Source organism: Varanus komodoensis, unplaced genomic scaffold, assembly GCF_004798865.1.
Source record: "Varanus komodoensis strain SLA01 unplaced genomic scaffold, ASM479886v1 scaffold3, whole genome shotgun sequence".
In the NCBI taxonomy this organism is placed as follows: Eukaryota; Metazoa; Chordata; class Lepidosauria; order Squamata; family Varanidae; genus Varanus; species Varanus komodoensis.
The window spans coordinates 10,882,430-10,903,446 of NW_025335761.1; the positions used below are offsets into that span (position 1 = coordinate 10,882,430).

The 21,017-nt window shown below is 39.7% G+C and overlaps 1 protein-coding gene across 4 annotated transcripts in view; it reads right to left on the bottom strand.

The window, feature by feature from the left end:
* Positions 1–2,568: 2,568 nt before the first annotated feature.
* PHF21A (PHD finger protein 21A) overlaps positions 2,569–21,017 on the bottom strand; it is a 180,866-nt gene continuing 162,417 nt past the window's right edge. For all 4 annotated transcript variants that reach the window (XM_044435792.1, XM_044435793.1, XM_044435790.1 and 1 more), the window contains 8 exons: positions 17,413–17,464; positions 15,906–15,985; positions 15,170–15,230; positions 11,719–11,882; positions 7,702–7,857; positions 5,759–5,834; positions 5,360–5,463; positions 2,569–4,115 (listed from right to left, as the gene is read on the bottom strand). In XM_044435792.1, the coding sequence (XP_044291727.1) occupies positions 3,861–4,115; positions 5,360–5,463; positions 5,759–5,834; positions 7,702–7,857; positions 11,719–11,882; positions 15,170–15,230; positions 15,906–15,985; positions 17,413–17,464 (948 nt within the window). In that variant the 3' untranslated portion in view covers positions 2,569–3,860. The remainder of the gene's footprint in view (positions 4,116–5,359; positions 5,464–5,758; positions 5,835–7,701; positions 7,858–11,718; positions 11,883–15,169; positions 15,231–15,905; positions 15,986–17,412; positions 17,465–21,017) is intronic.

Sequence of the window (21,017 nt, forward strand, 5' to 3'; positions counted from 1 at the left end):
AGCACCAGCACATGTTTAGAAGAGACCAGCTCACACTTACTCAACATGCCCCAAGCAGGCCAGCATGGCAGCCAGGATTCAGTCCTCACACTGTAAGATCAACTGCATTGGCTAAATGATACTGAAACACATTTATCCAGCTTGCTCCTGCCGCTGACACAACCTAGAAGTTTGTAACTGATCATTAGCAGTAACAAAATCATGTGATAACCTGTTACCCCACAGGTAAGATAGTAAAATAAAATGGTTTTATTTTACTATCCTCATAAAGAAACAGCCTGTTACTTCCCTAATTTCTGAGAGCAATTCTTATGGTAAGAGAAAATCTGACACACACTATGGAGCATCTCACATCAGAGTGTTCTTCAGCAAATCATGTATTTACTCATTCTTGGTATGCAAGGAGTTTTCTGAGCAGCCAGACAAAACATGCCCAAACTTACTTTGTGCTGTATTTCTACAAGTCAAATCCAGCAGCAATATTCCATCTGCATGCCATCCAGAGAAAGAGGAACAGCTTTGCTGATTAGTTTTCCTTTTCACTTTTAAGCCTAGTGTGTTGTGATTCCAGGACAGGAGGAAATGCACAGACTGTCAGAACAATCACAAAGTTAAAAGTTCACAATATGGTGGGCATGGTAGAGAGTAGCCTTGTGCCTTTTTGCTATTTAAAAATTGCTGGCTGATGACTGCAGTGCTATGGGCTGAGCAGAGTTATGTCACTAAAGACCACCTTAAATCCAAAGCAGGTTTCCAAATCACAGGAGACCTGCTCTAATGGACAGCTAGACCCCAACACTTTCCTTTATGAAGAGAGGACAGAAAGGAACGCCTTGTGGGAACATAAAGAAAGCATGCCAAGGCAATTCTTTTTAAAGTTTAAAATTCTACAGGAGGAGGAATTCTTTGGGCAAAACTACCATGACAAATCAAATGGCTGCTCCTCTAAAAGGTCTATATGTGTAGCAGAACTTTTCATGTCCTGATGTAACTGAAGTATGCAAGATTTACTTTACACAAAGGAGGCTGCTGATCTGGGCAGCTGTTTCATGTATATTATAGCATGAGTACTGCACTCACTTCACTTTGTCAAAGGTTGAGGGGTCAGCAAGGCCACTCCCCAAATCCATGAATGTTTGGCCATCCTAAATGAAGTAGTGCCTTTAGGAGGGCAAGAAAAAAAAATCCAGAATGCCAGATGTCTACCCTGAGGGGAAGGAAGAATGAAATGCAGAATGGAACAGTTAAAATAAAACATCTCATTATCCTGCCTGTATCTGCGGCCAACAAGGGATGTTCAACCTGCAAAGGATAACTGGCTTCTTCCTGCAGCTTGCAGTTGGTCATTAACTTCTGAAGTGTGAGGGCTTTATGCATTTCCATCTATTGCCTTAAGTATCTTAATTTAGGCTTGCACATCTTGTGACCCATCAAGCCAAATGCAACCCATCATCAATCAGGCATGTGGCATTGCATGGCTGCAACTTTTTATACTCCCAGACAGGCAACATCACCAGCAATTTTAATGAAACTGGACTACATTTGCTTTTGTTTGGGCAAGATTGGCAGATCTGTCAAACTGCTGGTTTCAACAATATTTTGCTCTGTGATTTATTGAAAACTAGTTGTTTGCACGGTGCACAACTGGCTGTCTGTTGGCTCTACCTACAGGTGACATCTGGTCCTTAGAAATGTGCTAACTTCGCTACAAAGCACCAACAGTTGATGGCAAGGCCTAACTGTTTCCAATATAAAGCTAAGGCTAGCTGACAAGAATCCTTCTTGCAATTCATTTTAAAGTATAAGAATAAAAGATCAGCTGTGGGAATCTAAAAGCACAAGCATAACCAAGTGTTACTGGAGCTAGAAGATCCTTGAGGGACAAGAATGGAGATTTTAAAAAAGCAACAAAAGTGCCACAATAATGTAGGTGCTGGAGGAACAAAATTCAGGTGAGCATATAAATAAAGTGCATTAAAATGCATAGTTCAACACAGATTAGTGAAAACATACCACTCCCATCACTTGGCTGACAGAAAAGTTTGGCCTGCATGTACCTGGACAATGCTGCAACAGCTCCACCCTGACTCCTAGCCAGACAAGTGCTGCCACTGACTGAAATGGCTACAATAGGTTGGCTGACAAAAACCCTGTTTCAGATACTCATTTGATGATCAGTATCAACACTTTATAGTATGAAATTAACATAACCATTCACCTCAGGAGATAAAACAAGCGGTGCTACCCAGAACCAAACATCACCATGAAGCTCCTTCATGTCCCCTGCCTTATTGGTCCAGGTGCTGTATTGCAATAATATTAAAAAGTGTTAGTAATGCTGCAAATGCTTTTCTTTGTGCTTTTAAGCCCATGAGTTAATTAAGAAAGAGAGGAGTTTTCCCAGTTGAAAGAAGGGTTGTAGATCTGATACAGTTTAATCTTGCTGGCTAATTGACTGGCATGACAATCTCTGGACACCTGCCCCAAGGCATTTTCAAACAAACACAGCAGAATGGCAATATCATAAACAAAATCTGTGTTAAAAAATTCTAAGTACACAGCATTTTCTCCAGTTCTGACACCTTTTTAATAGAAATCACTTGTTTAGGAAACAAATAGCACTTTTGTAATTTTTACAATGTTTCTTACCTTGATCTTATTTAAGTAACACTAGGAAGACCTCAATATCTTTTTTCTTTTTTAATTTAAAAAAAGTTGTTTTTTCCCCCAGATACAAAGATTTTGCCCTTGCATAAAAAACAGTGCCCAAAACGATGACACACGGACTCACAAAGACTCACTGTATCTCACTGACACTATTACTTCTAATCTATACCATGCAAGGTCCCATCTACCTCTTTAATTGGACTGTCAGCCTGAAAAAACAGTTTTTCTATTCCTTACATTTGTAACCAAACGAGAAAGGAAACCAAGGAAACAGGCATCTTAACTATTTGGGCAATACGCTTGGGACATGTGCTGTATTGTTTGGGATATTGGTTTTGCTTGACAAATGTACAAACAAAAAAAGTTGGGATTTCCTTTTCAGTCTTGAGCTGCTTCCCAAAAGTCCAGGCTGATCCCATTTGTCCCTGTTCCCCCCCTCTCTCTCCCTCAGCAAAAGCTTCCTGGGTCAATCTGATGACCAAATCAGCAATGCATTCCATTTGTTTCGTTGCAAAAAAACAGAGGATAACCCAAAGCTGCCAGTCTAGTAATCTCCAGCCTGCTGTAACCTGCTGGATATTCTACTGAAAAATCCTTCCCTTGTTCCTTTGTGTCTCCTGTCAAAACAATAGTGAATACTGCTTATTGGATAGGCTTGGTTCCCCCCACCCACCCCCTGGACACGTGGACTTGTTAATTCAGATTTCTGGATTTTTGGTTTAGTAGAATGGAGAATTTAGAAACAGGATAAGCCCATAGGCTCTTTGGACTTGAAGTTTCCCTAGATAAACGAACTGGTTTGCAGATAAGATTTGAAACCTGCTCCTCCTCCCTGCTCCCCACCCCCAAATAAAAATAAAACAACCCTATAGTGGCTGTGGAGGCTGCTGCAGGCACACACTGGTGTAAAATATAGAGAGAGTAAATATATTATTTAACTTGGCATGGTGCTGGCTAAGAACCTCCAGCTGGCACTATTCATGTAACATGGTCCAAACTTTGCACATACACACAGAATAAGAAGGATCGATTGGCAACTCTGGTGCCGCCTGGCACAAGCATCTTCACACTCTTGCTGGAACCAAAGAGTTCTGCACTTTCCAGAAGAAATCCAGCTTTGCTTATCTAGAGAGTCATTGTTCTACTCGTCCTCCTTGCCGCCATCTCCCCTGGTTCCTTCTTCCTGTGCTCTGTTATTTAGTCTCATTGCCCTTGTTACAGTTCACCATGCAGCTCTGGGAGGGGGAAGAGGCTAGGGCAGAGGTGGCAGCATTCGCATTACTGGTGGAGTCCATGCCGTTGGAGATAGCCCCTGAACTGCCCTCAGAGTTTACAGATTTTGAAAAATTGATGCCTTGGATGAGGCGGATTAACTGTTTTACCTTCTCCAATGAACGATGCATTTCCTTCTGTTTTGCCAGGATGGTGTTCTTCATTTCCATACATTTCTGAAGCAAATTGGAACATTGTACAATTGAATGACTGTATTGTTGAAAAAAGCCCAAACTAGAGCGAAAGCCAAAACAAACATGATCCTAAGGTCTACCAGCAAGTTACAGATTCTTTTTCAAGAACTTGGTGACTTGCAATATTTATTTATTTTGCCAAATCTGGTCTGCAATTCACACAAGAGGGTCAAAGATATCAAAGAAAGAAAAGAAATGGCATTTCTAAAAGCAGGATTTTAGCAGCCATAACTACAACATATGGATTGCATTGCTTTTTCTTACTGTACTTTGCTTACATAAACTTTCACATGCATTTGAACGAAGACCCAATCTCAGCAGACAGGGAAGCAGATCATAAATGCCACAGCAAACAACTGATTAGCCTTTCCTTCTCCAACTAAAAGGCAGGCAGAGACTGAATCCTCCCCATGACTTCCTAGAAGCATGTCTTATGGTGGACCCCAATAAAGCAAGCTTATTCTGTGGAAGGACACAGGTTTCCACATAGAACTCACTTTTCCAGATTTGCATCTGCAAAGGGGGCATGCATACAACACCGGGGTATTTCTGTATGGCCTCTAACCTGCTTGATTAGCGATAATGCTTAATATCCATTCTGCACATGACACCTGTTTTGGAGGAAGGGGGTCGGACCTAGGTGTCTCCACCTCATCTCAAAAAATATGGTTAGTGAAGGAGTGAGATTATTCTACACAGCATTTCTGGATTAGGAACTTAAATTGCTTTCATCTTCACAGGCTCCACCCAAAGAGAAATGCTAGAAACTAATCTTCACTAGTGATCCCTTTCAGTTCCTGAACACTTTGATTCTCAGCCCCCTCCCCCACCCTGTGTGTGTCTGCGGGGGAGGGGGAGATTTCTTGATATGGGGTCGCATTGAAGAGTTCCTAAACGAACATAAAGCAATGCAAGTGATTTTTTTTTCTGGGCATAAAGACAACTTTTACTAATAAGATTGCATCTGACTTTAATACTCTATTTGCTTTTTTTCAAGAAAAAGTCACACATGGCTTTTTCACTTGCATTCCAAAATTTAATTGGTATTGCACTTTTCGTGATTTTTGGAATATAGGGGACCCTATTGATATTCGGCAGAAAGAAGAACTAACGATATATTTAGATGGCACCTGAGACAGCTGTGGTAAGGAATACTGTCATTAAAGTATTAGGTCTCCAAGCAGAATGCACAGGGTACAAGCATCATTTGAGAGGACAGTACTTACTGTTATAGAATTGCTGAGCTGTTTGACTTTCTGTTCTAGTTGTTCCCTTTCCTGTTTTAAATCTGAGCTCCATTTCAGTAATTTCTGTTTTTCTTCTTCTTTTGCTATGGAACACAGAGAGTAGCAATTGTATCAATTATACCCTACAGATGTGATCTCCCTGCAGTTTTTCCACAATGAAACACCAGCACTGAAAGCTAGTAGTTACCATGCTGGACTATACCTGAAGTTGCAGGTGCATACATAAAAAGAGTCAGATGAGATTGCTTCCTCCATTTGATTTCTGGAGTTATCATGCATTCAGTTCTTAATTTCCCTTTGCAAACAAACATCCTACTTTCTTTTCCTCAACAACATTTCCCAAAGAAAATAAAATCAAGCCAAGCACTGTTTTCCTACCTGTTTTGTATGCAATATATGAATGAACAATTGCTAAAGTCCCTGGCCATGGAATTGCTTCTTCTTTCTTCAGCATCTGAAAGAAAGGAGTGTGAACATTTGGCTGACATGTTCTACCTTCAGGAAAGACAGAGAGTGTCAAATGAAAGAGATCTTTTTCACAGCAACCATTGCAGCCAGTTTTAAAATGTCTCTTTGCCATTTGCTACTTAGGACTTTCCATATAGCAAGGCAACATAAATCTTTCCTAATTGTGCGGCTTCTAGTCCTGGTCCTTTCCAAGTAGCTTGACATCCTACCTATATGAATTGGGGAGTGGGGTCATGGTGGAAGAGACTGCAAATGAGCTAGAGAAACAGACAAGTATATATATATATCAATATACTAAAAAGGTGCTGCAGTGCTGGTATAGTGCATGTATAAAAGTGCACTTCAAGAATTAAATTAAAAAATCATAAAATGGCAAGTTGGCAGGGGGAGAAGAGGTAGCTGTGAAATCCCCAAAAAACACGAAGTTATGCAATGATAACAAGACTTGAAGGTTTAGCAGGCAAGTGCATTCAGCCTCTTAAGAATTACTTAAGGAATTACTTAAAAAAGAACTATGAAGAGAGACAGAACATAGCAAGGCTTTGGCAGAAGCAAGGGGAATTTTGTTCTTAGTCAGGAAATCCATGTGCGCCTATGATGTTTACAATCAGCCTATTCAAAGCACTCACAATCACTATGCCATGGGGTGGGAGAGACTTTCTATGCAAACAAATGTTGTTTGAGTACTGGGAAAATTCCCCAGCAGCAGCATTATTTAGGAAAAAGGCACCCTCCCCTCCCCTCATCATCCTCCCCAGACAAGTAAACATTTCGTTTACTGTACACACAAACTCTCATCTGGAAAAACCCTTAAGATTTAACAGCATGAAAAACTCACATTTCTGCTATACCTCCCACAAAGGAAGCCTTTTAAATCACAGTGTCAGCAATTTTGTACATTCCTTTACATCTACAAACATTTTCTGCTGATGAAATTTTAACAAGCTAAACAAGACTGAAAAGAGAATGTATCTGCTCTTAAACTTGCCAGCAGAGAGGATTGTGACTTCATGATTCACTGACAAACAGCTGATATAAGTAACTCAGAGAAAAAAACCCCAGCCTGATAGTAAAGGGTGGTCTCCATGGAGAGAACTACATGTCGCTTTGGCAAATCTGCATGTCCTACAAATATGCTTGCTAGTTAACTGCAGCATGTGAAAGGAGTGAATTTCCAGGGAAGAAATGATGGGAGGAAGATGGATGCTTAATTACATGCTTGTGCTCTATCAGAACCACTCTCCTCCAGTCTCCATCACACAGTTCTGTGTCTCAGGGCTGAGTTTATGTCTGTTATCAAAGACAACAATGGTGAAAAGAATGGTTGGGGAAAGGCACTGCAGAGAAAGAACCAGCAGCTGTACGGAAGGATTCAGTATCCTTCTCCTGCCAGTGGATTCCCTGTCCCCAGCTCCAAATATGTCTTTGCTGCTGCATTAGCACAATGATTCAAACAGTTTCCAATATATACCTTCTGTCCTAGTCCTTAAAATATTGGACTTTCTAACACATGCACAGTAGAAAGGAGCTAGTGTTATATTCACTTTGGAGAAATAGTTATTGGAAATCATGCAAAAGAGCACCAAGATGCTGAAAGGTGCTTTCAACCAGTCTGTGAGCTCTCTCATGCAACTTGTGTTACATTATGACACAACTCAGAAATATGGAACACAATGGCAAGCATTTAATAACTGAATTTGTGAGGCTGTGTCAGCAGGTTAAAATCGGAAAAGGCCAGACTGGGTGGTGTGGTGTCAGTGTCTTTATGTCTACCTTCTAAGCCATATGAGCAACCATTTTTTCCAAGGTTGAAAAATCCTTGTAAGCACTTTCGCCTTTTGTGTCAAATATACCTGGTCTTGACATTTGGGACAGATCCACATGCCCTTGGGAATAGTTTTCAAAGGTGGGTCCAAGCAGTCCAAGTGATATACACGTGAGCATGTGTCACACATCAGCAACTGCCCACTTTTTCTGCAAACACTGCAAAAATCTTCATGGATATCACCCTACAAAATTAAGGGGAAAGGGTAAAAAGGGAGCAGAAGTTAGCATTTAACATTCCAAACCTACATGTGTGTTCAAAGTAAAATTGTATGGGGTCCCAAATACAAATGCTTTCCATGAAACACAGAAAGCAAATCAGCAAAGGCACCTCAAGCCTAACTAGTTCCATCTCAGGAAAGGCAGAATGAGTATTAGTTACACAATTCTTCAAACTGTTAGGCGTATGTCGATAATACGTTTATTTACCTTACTTCCAAGAAAATGAATTTAAGTGCAGGGTGAATGCCCCAGTTAGCTAGTATCTTCAACATTTTCTGCAGTTTTGAAATAGTGCTAGTATTGCTCCACTGCCAGTAGTGCAATATCAATGTTTCCACACAATAAACTAAAGGGGGTACTTTTGGTTTTGATGGCAGAGGGCATAAACATCTTCAATACTTTAAAACAAAGATGCAAATATCTACATTCCAATGCTGGGGAAAGAGAACACCCACTCAGCCTAGAACTAACACAAAAACATGGAATAAAAGTTCACAAAATGGTTAGCCATGGCTAGAGGACAGACAGCACCTTTTCTGTTGTGTATCACTGCTTGTTTTAAATAGCTAAATGAACACATTGTCGCAGCCAGTGCCTTAACTTTAAAAAAAAATGTAAGTATGAGGATGGAGACCATTGCTGACTGACCAATTGTGGCATGCTATGAGGGGTGCCTATGACCCCTGTACACTCATATTCCACAAGCACTCCCAACTGGATAATGTAGATGTGGGGGACAGGGAGCAGTGAGGGAGGAGAAAAGGGAAACTTTTCACAGAAAAAAGAAATCTGCATCATGTATTGGTAAAATGAAATCTCCCCCAAGAATATTTTATGGAAAAGTTATCTGGATTAGTATTAGTGGCATATTTATTGTGCAAGGAAATGGTTGTTTGCCAAGGCAATGTGGCCTGCTGTCATGGTCCTTCTTTACTGACAAGCGTAAGAACAGCTCCATCTGGTCCAACCTCTCACCCACAGAATTGCTCAGACAATTGCTATTTAGATCGAAGAGAAAATTTTAAGTACTTAGATTTCACATGCATCATCCTTTCAATTTTCTGGATATATAATGCTCCAGCTTGCAGAATTAAAGTTAAGGCACCACTTTGATTCCTGAGATAATTTTAATCATGCTGTAGCTCCATGGAATATGGGGTACTTCTAACTGCACAATGCCAATGTCCCCCTATATTCTGCACCTTCCTGAATCAGCTCCTGAGTGTTCCACATCTGTCTAGGCAGATCTGGAGGAGAATACAGGGAGAAGGGGGGAATCCGTTCTGCCAACTGTGTCCATTATGCTTGCAGACATCTACAGTCTTATATTTTTCAATCCCAAATAATGATGCTCGCATTTGTTTTTTTATTATCTTAATTAACTTGTGTCTTTCGGCAAAACAGGAAAATCTGTGACCAAGTTAGACCACCAAGACTGAACACAGTTCTCAGCTGAAACATGTTAACAGTAACACAGGCCTAGTTAACAGTACCAGTTCTAATTGCCAGGTTTGTTCATTTTTGCATTTATCTTTAAAATGTTCCCTTCTTTAGCTATTCACTTTAGATGAATCCATCTGATTCAAAATACTTAGCAAAGCCATTTAAGGTGCAATCCTATGCATATTTAGACAGAAAAAAGCCTACAACTTCCAGCATATCCTAGCCTGCTTCTGTGATGTTGCAGTTGCTATTTCTATTTGTAGATTATTACACAATAATGTGCAAAGTGAAAAACAGCCTAAAAGGAACAGATAGAAAAGTTATTCTAATCTTTGAAGCTCTCCTGATATTTAGTACAAAAGGATGCATTTGTAGGAACAAAAATATTCCACCTTTCCTAAAATATGAGCCTTCAACTTGAGCAGTGACAGGATTAATCATTGCTTGAAACTAGCTCTGAATTGTACCAGACTGCTTCCACTACCTTTCAAGCTTGCTAAGTGAGTGTATCTTTATTAAGGACAATGTATTAAATGATGCCTGACCACTAACCCTTTGGGAGGGAGATTATCATTAACCTGTACAAACCAAGTCTCTGTACTCTGACTGTAGCATCTACTCGTATCTCTCCTTCATTAATTCCTAGGGTTAATACGTTATTCCATTGTCTATTGCATTTTAACTTATACTGTCAAAGACAGTTTCATGTTGATTACAGAACCACATTTTCAGAGCTGAACAATTACAAACAGTCAAATTAGTGAAGTCTTTGTTCTTTTCTGGAGTTTTGTGACCACATAGCAGGAAAACAGAACATACAAATGGTCCCCTGAATCTATTAAAATTCCTGACTGAAATGGAGCCTAAGATCGAATGAGCAAGTCAGTTCTCAGAAAAAGTATCTTCAACTGCAGTGACAGTCAAAGATAGAAGCTTACAGGATCCACATGAACAAGTGGCGTGAAACAAATTCTCTAAAGAACCGTACGACAGTAGGGAGCTGGCAACTTAATTTCTTGAAGAAGTGATGGAATTGTGATATGTGTGCCCATTTTGTGGTATTCTAACAAACATTCTGGGCTTGAATGCTGAAGAATAATCTACTTTAAATCATTACTGAAGCCTAAGAATATTATCTAAAATGAATGACAGCAACTGGAATAGCAGCAAGCAAAAGCTTGTTGTTCTGTTTATTTAAAGCACAAAGGCACGAACAAGAATCTACTCCTCTTTCTTCAGTGCAGCTTTATTTCAGTCCTGCCTTCTGGCAATTTGGATGAGACCATCAAGGACACAGTACCCACAGAATGAATGATGATGATTCTCAACACAAAGAACATACATTGGATAGGAATATAACATGTTAATTTCATCTTTTGCAATACCAAATGGTGCTGAAAAGATGCTGATGTACAGTTCCTGATTTAGCTGCTACAGCTTGCTACAACAAGGCCACAGATAACAGTCAAGCAAGTTAAAGCGTTCCTCAGGCTGCTTATATGATGAATGAGAAATACAATCTCTCAGCTCAGCAGCACAGAAAACTCATTGGATGCATATTTGTCTTCCAGAAGAACATAGAACTCAAGCCAAAGATGTCTGACTGTGTGTACAGTGTGTTCATTAGTTGGGCCTTATTACAGTCATCAAGTTAAGATGAGCAAACAAAGGCACAGGAAAGTGATGAGACCTGACCAAGTTTGCGAGTCCAGTACCTCCAATTCCAATGCTGTCATAAGAAAGGTAGCTTTCCTCCTCTTTCAGTAAGTCAAAATCAGTGCCTGAGATCAGATGAGGGTTATAGGATTTGCTTCAACCCAGCAACAACCTTTGGTAACTAGTAGAATAGCCAACTCTACAGAGTCTGTATACCACAGATGGATACTTTAATACAAGCAAACACTTTCCTCCCAAATAGGGAGGGCTGTAGGAACCTATAGTGGACAGTAATACACTCCTCTTGGTCTCCATTGATTTCAGGCAATTACATGAGTTCCGTCTTCATTTATTGATTCAATAATCATACTAACTGTTCTTATGGATGCCACTCAACAGAACTCCTTCTACACTACTCTACTGAAATATGTGCAGTGTATTTCACTGCATTACCTTCCCGGTGCCTTAGGGGGTGGAGGAATATATATCTAGAACATTCTGGCATGTCCTATGGATAATGGCGTACAAGTTACAAAACATGCCCAGCCACTCCACGATGAGGAAAATGGGTAAAGAAAAGACTGAAGAGGCACGAAAGAGGGTGGGCCTCAGGATGCATTCTATCACAGCGACTATGTATCTAAAGAAACCCATCCTGAAGTTCCAGCATGGCTAGGCACTGCATGTTCTCATTAAGGAGCAAACCTTTCAGCAAGATTACTTACGTCTGTGGAGCTGGGGCTGGGCAGGGACACAGGCTGAACACTTGCGGGGAAAGTAAATGTGGTCTCTGTCTTTTCGTTTTCTGGGGAGTCAGGATGACTGGACAGAGGGGATGTGGGGGTCAGAGCCCCAAACCCCAGCACCGTGTTGTATTTAGGTGGACGACCTACACATTAACAAAAGGGAACAAAAAAGGGGGAAAATGATCTTACATACCTTTGGCCAGTGCTCCTCATTGGCTAGCATGAAAAGGGAAGTGATGTAGTACAGAGAAGAAGTTAGTGTGATAGTTACGAGTGAAAGAAAGCCAAGTAAAGACTGTAAGTTATTTTAAAGACACAAGAAGAATTGTACAAAGAAGAATGGTTACCACAGGGGAAAAATATGGCTCTTCAATGCCAGATATATCTACAGCATCCCCACTACTAAATGTCTGGAACTTTTAACCCAGGCCCCAAGTCCCACTGGGACCAAAGCAGCTGAAATTATAGCTATCACATTGATTTACTGAGATATTTCCCTCACACTCTTATGTTAGAACCTACTAATTCCAGAGTATTTTTCTAATCTCCTTTTCTACATCCTAGAAATTTGAAAATCTCAAGCATCATTTGAACATTACATAAAATATTTTCATTTGGTTAATAATTCAGAGGCTGGTGTAATTTTGATAATATTTAAATTTTAACAGCTGTTGTAACATCCCCATATCATTCTAACCCTAAAGGCAAAGCATAAATTTATACACCTCCTTTGTGCTAACTAAAAGTTGAAGCATTTCATAGTGGCTGAATAGAAAACTATGGCCTAACCCCACAGCCCCACTTTAACCTCTATTAGCACACAGAATTTTGCAGCAGGTGGGGGAAGGCCTCATTCAAGCAAATCTGGAAGTAACATTTCAAAAGAACTTCAGCATACATCTTATGCTGAAGTGTGTCATTTTTAAATTGAAATCACAGCATGAAAGGTAACAGTATTTTTTATGTTAGTGCTACTCTAATGATTGATAACCAGTAATACAGAGATGGGAAAATCATAAAAATATTTAAGCAGTCATAAGTGCAGCAAAGACTGAAAGAAAGAAAGACAGAATTAAACATTCATCAGAAACCTTGTTCACTGCAGGTGATATCTAACAGGTGAATACTGGTAGAAAACAGTACCAAAGTAACATGTTAGCATGTTTAGGGACAGAATGTTGAAAGCAGTGCAAACTTATCCAAATTTGCTTCAGGCCAGAGTGAAAGCAAGCACAAAAACATAGGGTCATGGGAACAGCTAATCTCTTCCAGGTCAAATACACTAATAGCTGAATTGATCAGTTTTAATTACAGTGACAATTTGGGAAACAGGAAAGCCTGCTCACTGTAACCTGCAGTGAGATCATCACTTCTTTTCCAAGCTGCCAAATGCTGCCAAAAACTAAAAGTCTTCCATCAGTTTAAGCAAGGTTAAATCAATGAAATGCAATAATATATTCCGCTGAAGCTACAAATCCACTGATCCTCCAAATTCAGAGGAACAGGCATCCAGTGAAAGGCAGGAGAAACACAAAGGTTAGGATTGCCTCTACACTTCTCATATCTTCCTAAACATTAAGCTGGGCTGTCCAAATACTTTTCCTGCTTTGAGTCTGAGGAAGGATGAGGCCCCACTTGGATCTTTCAGAGGACAGCAGTGCTTTGCTTCTCCATTCCCGGCTTCCAGAAATGCACTCTCGGCACAGATAGAACTGTACCAGCCACAAAGGTGGAGGGAGAGCCTTCTAAAGTCAGAGTCCCAGCTGCAAGCTCTTTCCAAAGTCAGAGCTAGGACCCTGTCCTATCATATGGCCTTCCAGACAACATTGGGAAATCATGGGATTGTACCCCTAGTCACTCATACTATCATATGCATGCACACACTCAGCTTACAGCATATACCATACCTCAAGTTTATCACACTGCATATCTTAACTATGAAAGTTCCTTTTAAAATCACCAGATTATACACTTGCACTACCTGCTCTTGGAAAGATTTAACTAACTTGATAATTAATTTTGAAGAGCAAGCCCAGAAACTGAAGTAGTATCAGGAAACATTAACAGAAGTCTGGGTCAGATATGCATAGAGTGTTCATCAGTGGTATTTAGCACTGCATGAAATCAGGCAAAATGCATCTCAAAACCAACCTCATCTGAGCTGTGCAACTGGCTGCCTCTAAGCATTTAACCACCAGCACATTAGCTCAGACCAATGGTATCTTGTCTCAGACACAAAATCTAAATCATTTAGCAGTACTAAGTATGCATAATGCAGTGCCTGCACTAATACAGCCAGAAGCTATCTTGTGAAAATCTAAGGTTTACAAATACTCAAGGCATTAGGATTCTGCAAGCCCACATTTGAACTCAGCAATACTGATAGCTATTACTGCCTTCAGAAGCACAAGCACTAATCTTTAAACTTAGAAGCTGTAAGTCATCTACTTCTTACAGGGAAAATGATATTCAGGATGCAATCCTATACATGTTTATACAGGAAAACTACAGCTCTCAACATGCCATTGCTGGGGCATGCTGGGAATTGTAGGGCTTTTTACTGCCTAAATATGCATAGAATTGTGCCTTTAAAGGATTAAGGTAAAAAGGTGGAAAGCTTCCCTGCCTGGGAAAAAATATCTTGGGAGGTATGTTTCTCTCACAATGTACACCATCTCAAATGCAATTTGGCTGCTTTGCTGTAATAGTAAATGTACTTGGCCCATAAAACTATGTTCACTACGGAAGCAATGCAGTCTAGATCATCAGAGATGAGCAGATGTGCCCCTTTATATGACTGCTCTGTAGGCTGGCTTTGCCCTGCTTTATGTTCCACCTGCCTTTTAGTCTCACAATGAGAATATCTAAGATTAATTTCAAAATTAGCTCATACACAGCTTGCCAGTTTACAGTGTACATAATCCCCACCCCCACCACCTCACAGGGTACAGAAATGCATACTGATTAAATCACAGTGCTGAAAAGAATCTTAATATGATCAGGCCACTAAATTTGTTTTTGCAGTGTTTTAATTAATGCCTATATATGCTGGTGTGCATCATCTATCTGTTATGAGAAAAAAAGTAAACAGGAAATCTATATACAAAACTAAAGCAGTGGGACTTTGTAGCTATGCAGTAACAGGGCTCAAAATGGGAGCACGGTCATCACACGCACACACGCACACTCATAGCTTGACTGAAAGCCTATGTCTACAAATCTGGGCTGGACTTCTTTCCTGGACATCAGTTTTCACACTCAAACTACAGTTTTCTATAACTATCTTTAGTTAAATCTAAAGCCTGTCTATATAGGATAAACTGCCCATCAGAGCTGCATCATTCCTGATGAGCATTTTGTATACAGTTTTCTTTCAATGCAAAGGAAAGGAAAATAAGCAAATAGGAAAATGCTGTTATAAGAAATGTACCTCGTTTACGTGTCCCAGGATGCATTGTGCTATTCAGGTATGTGACTGCGCTCTTCTTGCGCTTTACAGAACAAAGGAACAAATCATTTAGTGAATATTTTGGCAAGTAAAAGCTGCAGACAGTGTATATGTACACACATCTAGCAAGTGACTTTATATAAAAACTCTCAACATCATATGCAGAATCCAGAGGAATTATATATGCGATGTAAACAAGCATGCTTTATAGATTTATCCATTAATTTCAACAAGATTCCAGTGTATTTACAAGTTTTAAATTATGCTCCTTAACATTCAGAAAGCCTAACTCAGCTTTCCTCAATCTGGAAGTATCCAGATGTTTTGGTGAAAAATCCCAGCATTCCTGACCAATGGCCATGCTGGCTGAGGCTAATGGGAGCTCATGTCTAAAACATTGGATTGGGCCAGATTAGGGAATTATGGATTAGCTTTACACACCACTACTGATGAACTGGGAAAGGAGATCGAAATTGTAGACACTGAGCCCATTTACCAATGAGATGATAATTTAATACCAAGCCTGTAATCATTCCAGAGAAGCTGAGTGGGGACAAATGAAAGCATGCAGAAACATTTTTTTTTCACTTATTGGTGTAGCTCACATTACAGTCTTCTTTGCCTATCTAGACTTGTAGTAACTTTCCGGGTGTGTAAAAATAAGAGCACTGAACAAAATTATTTTCAGTAAGTTATTTTATCAACACAAGATTGCTACCTCAGGCTCAAATACAGCTCCACTGTACACTGGATTTGCTGTTGTTCTTCGTTTCCTCTCTTGCCTCTTACTTTGTATTTCTGGAGAAAAAGGTAGTTATGTTAGAGGAAAATCATTTTACAACACGCAAGACTTCACTACATAGTTTGAGCAAATTAGAATGAGGAATTATAATTTCCAATATACTCTTGTGCAATTCTTATGCTGAAGGAGCATTTAAATGATATAAAATGGCTTGAATATCAATAAGAAAAACTTAGCATGTTACCAAATTAGCTTAAGAAATGGGTATCTACTCCCTGCTAACATCTTAGTGAGTATTTGTATCTATGTTTTGAGTCACACAAAATGTGCTGTTGGCAATTTAGTCCAGGATCCACTAGGGTATGAAAGTCTGCCATATATAGACTGATGTATGCCATATATACCAGCATATAAGATGACCCTTGAAACCAAAAATAGCAAAGCAAAAATTGGGGGTCCAATTGGTTACACCCAACATAAATAATCAGCCCAAAATTTAACCATCATCTTATACATGAGTCACCTTATACAACAGTATATATCAATATTTTTCTAAAACATACATTCTGGTCATTTGTTCCACATGTTATTACTGTATTTTTCTGAAACATACTTCCTGGTTGCTTGTTCAACACATTATTACCATATATATCCGCATATAAGACCATCTTTACAACCAAAAATAGCAAAGCAAAAATTGGGCGGGGGGGAGGTCATCTTATATGCCTGACATATGACAAACACCAGAAAAACAGTTCAAAATATCAACCTTGTCTTATGTGTGAGTCATCTTCTGCACTGGCATATATGGTATTGTAAAATTGTTTGTATTGTAAAATGAATGATGGCAACAAGCCAGCAGCACACATTGATGTGTGAAGATCCATTTACTTCATTTCTATCTCAGTTAAGTTTCTCCATGCAATGAGCATCAGGTGGATTACAAATTTGTGACAAAATATCCAGCATCATTTTCTGTGGACAGAAAAATGAATCTGGATCCTACTTTGTAAACTAACAAACAACACAGCAAGTAAAAAAATAACATAAATACAACATTCATCTAAATATACTTAATATCTATTGACTGCCATTTAAGATTAAGGATTTAAGATTTATACTGTAGTAGTTCTGATAATAAATCATACTTACAAGTCCTATAGTCCTGGCCAAGCATACCCAAAACACAGGCTAGCATTTAGGTTCTCTTATTTAGGTCAGCTTTTCAAATCCAGATAGCAAGCTAGCTGCCCCATACCACTCCCATTTCAGAAAAGAAAATATTTCATTTGTGTTTAATTGACATTGTATATTTTGATGTGCAAAATAACGTACTCTACATAGAAATATTGGAAGCTTTTACTTGAAGTCCAAAGCTCAGCTCAACTCTATATATGTTTCCTTGGATATAAGCTCTGTCAAATTAAATAAAATTTCCTTTTTAATGAGCACATAAAATTGCAACCATGGCCATTTTTCTTACCTTCTAGATGGTCATGTGTAACCAGTCCAAGAGATACCATAAAAGCAAGTTTCTGTATCAGAAAAAGAATAAAAACCTAAGCTATTCATAATTATAGGAGGAACTAAATTCATACTGAAGTGGCACAATAGCTTACCCCTTAATAGATACCTGATTATTTTCTAATTATTCAACAACAGCCACACCTGTCCAACTCAAAAGTACTTCACAAAGTAAACCACAGTTCTAACTATATCGCCTGATAAAACTAGCAAATCAAATACAAATAGAGATGACACAATCAACTTTGTGAATCTGTGAAACTTTACTTAATAACATTTTCAAACTCACAGTTCTTACACACTGAATCTGTTTATAGCAGTCTCAGATTAAACTAATCTGGCTGCCTTTTTAAAATACATGCATTCAGTCATAAAGTTCTAAGCAGACTGCTTAGTCGGATATCACCTGGGCAGTTGGAGAATTCTTATTCTGACAGTGCAAGTTTCTTTATTTTCAGGTTCTGGCTAATAGACAGTATAGAAATTAAATTAAATAATGAAATCTCTTGTTGGACAATTTAAATGATTTTTAAAAGGTCAAATTACCCAATATGTTGTTCTTATTTTCAAAATATTTATTAACTGAAATACATGGCAATTTTTATATTTTTAAAATTAGGTCAACTACAAACAGTATATAACTACTGTTGCATAAAAGAATATTAGTTTGGGTGTGGAAATCATCAGTTCAAATCTCTACAGCCCCATGAAGCTCAGAGGTAGCAATGGATACATCACCATTTCTCATCCTAAGATGTTCTGAGGATAAAATTTGATGGCCCAATATAATCCATGAAAACATGGGAACAAACTTGTCACACATATTCAAGCTCCTGGTAAATATTTTATAGTAGCACTAAAACTTCAAGGATATTCTGACAAAGGACAATAGCTGGCATAAGTGTAACACCATTAACATATTGGGAAGAGCCAGTGCAATGTGGTGGTTAGAATGGAGACCTGAGATCTGCATTCTAGCCCTACTCAGCATCAAAGTTCTCTGGGTGACTTTGGGTCGGTCAGTCAGTCTCTCTTTGTTGTTGTTGTTAGTCGCAAAGTCGTGTCCGACCCATTATGACCCCATGGACAACATTCCTCCAGGCCTTCCTGTCCTCCACCATCCCCTGGAGTCCACTTAAGTTCACGCCGACTGCTTCAGTGACTCCTTCTAGCCACCTCATTCTCTGCCGTCCCCTTCTTCTTTTGCCATCAATTGTTCCCAGCATTAGGCCCCTCTCCAAGGAGTCCTTCCTTCTCATTAGTTGGCCAAAGTATTTGAGTGTCATCTTCAGTATCTGGCCTTCTAAAGAGCAGTCAGGGTTGATCTCCTTTAAGATTGACTGGCCTTGCAGTTCAAGGGACTCACAGGAGTCTCCTCCAGCACCACAATTCAAAGGCCTCAAATCTTCAGCGCTCAGCCTTCCTTATGGTCCAGCTTTCACAGCCATACATTGCAACTGGGAAAACCATAGCCTTGACTCTACGCACTTTTGTTGGCAGGGTGATGTCTCTGCTTTTTAGTATGCTGTCTAGATTTGCCATAGCTTTCCTCCCCAGGAGCAAGTGTCTTTTAATTTCTTGTCTGCAGTCCCCATCTGGGGTGATCTTGGAGCCCAAGAAAATAAAATCTGTCACTGCCTCCATTTCTTCCCCATCTATTTGCCAGGAAGTGAGAGGACCGGATGCCATGATCTTAGTTTTCTTAATGTTGAGTTTCAAGCCAACTTTTGTGCTCTCCTCCTTTAGTTCCTCTTCACTTTCTGCCCTTAGAGTAGTATCAACTGCATATCTGAGGTTGTTGATATTTCTCCCAGCAATCTTAATTCCAACTTGTGATTCATCTAGCCCCACCTTTCTCATGATGTGCCCTGCATATAAGTTAAATAAGCAGAGCGACAGTATACAGCCTTGCCGAACTCCTTTCTCAATTTTGAACCAATCAGTGGTTCCGTGTCCAGTTCTCACTGTGCTTCCTGACCTGCACATAGGTTTCTCAAGAGACACGTAAGATGGTCTGGTACTCCCATCTCTTTAAGAACTTGCCACAGTTTGTTGTGATTCACAGAATCAAAGGCTTTAGCATAGTCAATGAAACAGATGTAGATGGTTTTCCTGAAACTCCCTAGCTTTCTCCATGATCCAGCGTATGTTGGCAATCTGATCTCTAGTTCCTCTCCCTCTTTGAAATCCTGCCTGTACTTCTGGTAGTTCTTGGTCCACATACTGCTGGAGCCTAGCCAGTAGGATTTTGAGCATAACTTTACTCACATGGGAAATGAGTGCAATGGTGAGATAGTTTGAACATTCTTTATCATTGCCCTTTTTTGGGATCGGAATGTAAACTGACCTTTTCCAATCCTGTGGCCACTGTAGAGTTTTCCAAATTTGCTGGCATACAGAATGTAGCACTTTTACTGCATTGTCTTTTAGGATTTTGAATAGCTCAGCTGGAATACTGTCACCTCCACTAACTTTGTTGTTGCTCAGACTTCCTGAGGCCCATTTGACTTCACATTCCAGGATGTCTGGCTCGAGGTCAGTGACCACCCCATCGTGGTTATCAGGGACATTAAGCTCTTTCTTGTATAGTTCTTCTGTGTAATCTTGCCACCTTAATCTCTTCTGCCTCTGTTAGGTCCCTGCCATTGTGGTCCTTTATCATGCCCATCTTTGCATGAAACGTTCCCTTCGTATCTCCAATTTTCTTGGAGATACGAAATCTTTCTCTTTTTCCCTTGCCTTTCACTTCCCTTCTTTCCTCAGCTATTTGTAAAGCTTCCTCAGACAGCCATTTTGCTTTCTTGCATTTCTTTTTCTTTGGGGTGGTTTTAGTTGCTGCCTCTTGTACAATGTTGCAAACCTCCGTCCATAGTTCTTCAGGCACTCTGTCTATCAGATCTAATTCCTTAAATCTATTTGTCACCTCTACTGTATATTCATCAGGGATATGATTTAGGTCATACCTGAGTGGCCTAGTGCTTTTTCCTACTTTCTTCAATTTAAGCCTAAATTTTGCCACAAGAAGCTCAAGATCTGAGCCACAGTCAGCTCCTGGTCTAGTTTTTACTGACTGTATAGAGCTTCTCCATCTTTGGCTGCGGAACACATAGTCAATCTAATTTCTGTGCTGACCGTCTGGTGATGTCCATGTGTAGAGTCGTCTCTTGGGTTGTTGGAAAAGAGTGTTTGCTATGACCATTGTATTCTCTTGACAAAATTCTACCAGCCTGTGCCCTGCTTCATTTTGTACTCCAAGACCTGTTATTCCGGTTATCTTTTGGCTTCCTACTTTAGCGTTCTAATCCCCCATGATGATAAGGACATCATTTTTTGGTGTTAATTCTAGAAGGTGTTGTAGGCCTTCATAGAACCGGTCAACTTCAGCCTCTTCAGTCACTCTTAGCCTAAGCTAACTCAAAATGTTGTTGTCGTGAGAATAAAATAGGATGGTGTAAGATGCTCTGGGTTCTTCACAAGAAGAAGAAAGACAGGATATAAATGCAAGATGATGATGACCTACAAATATTTATGGCAGTTCCTCCATTCACTGGTGAAGTTTGTATA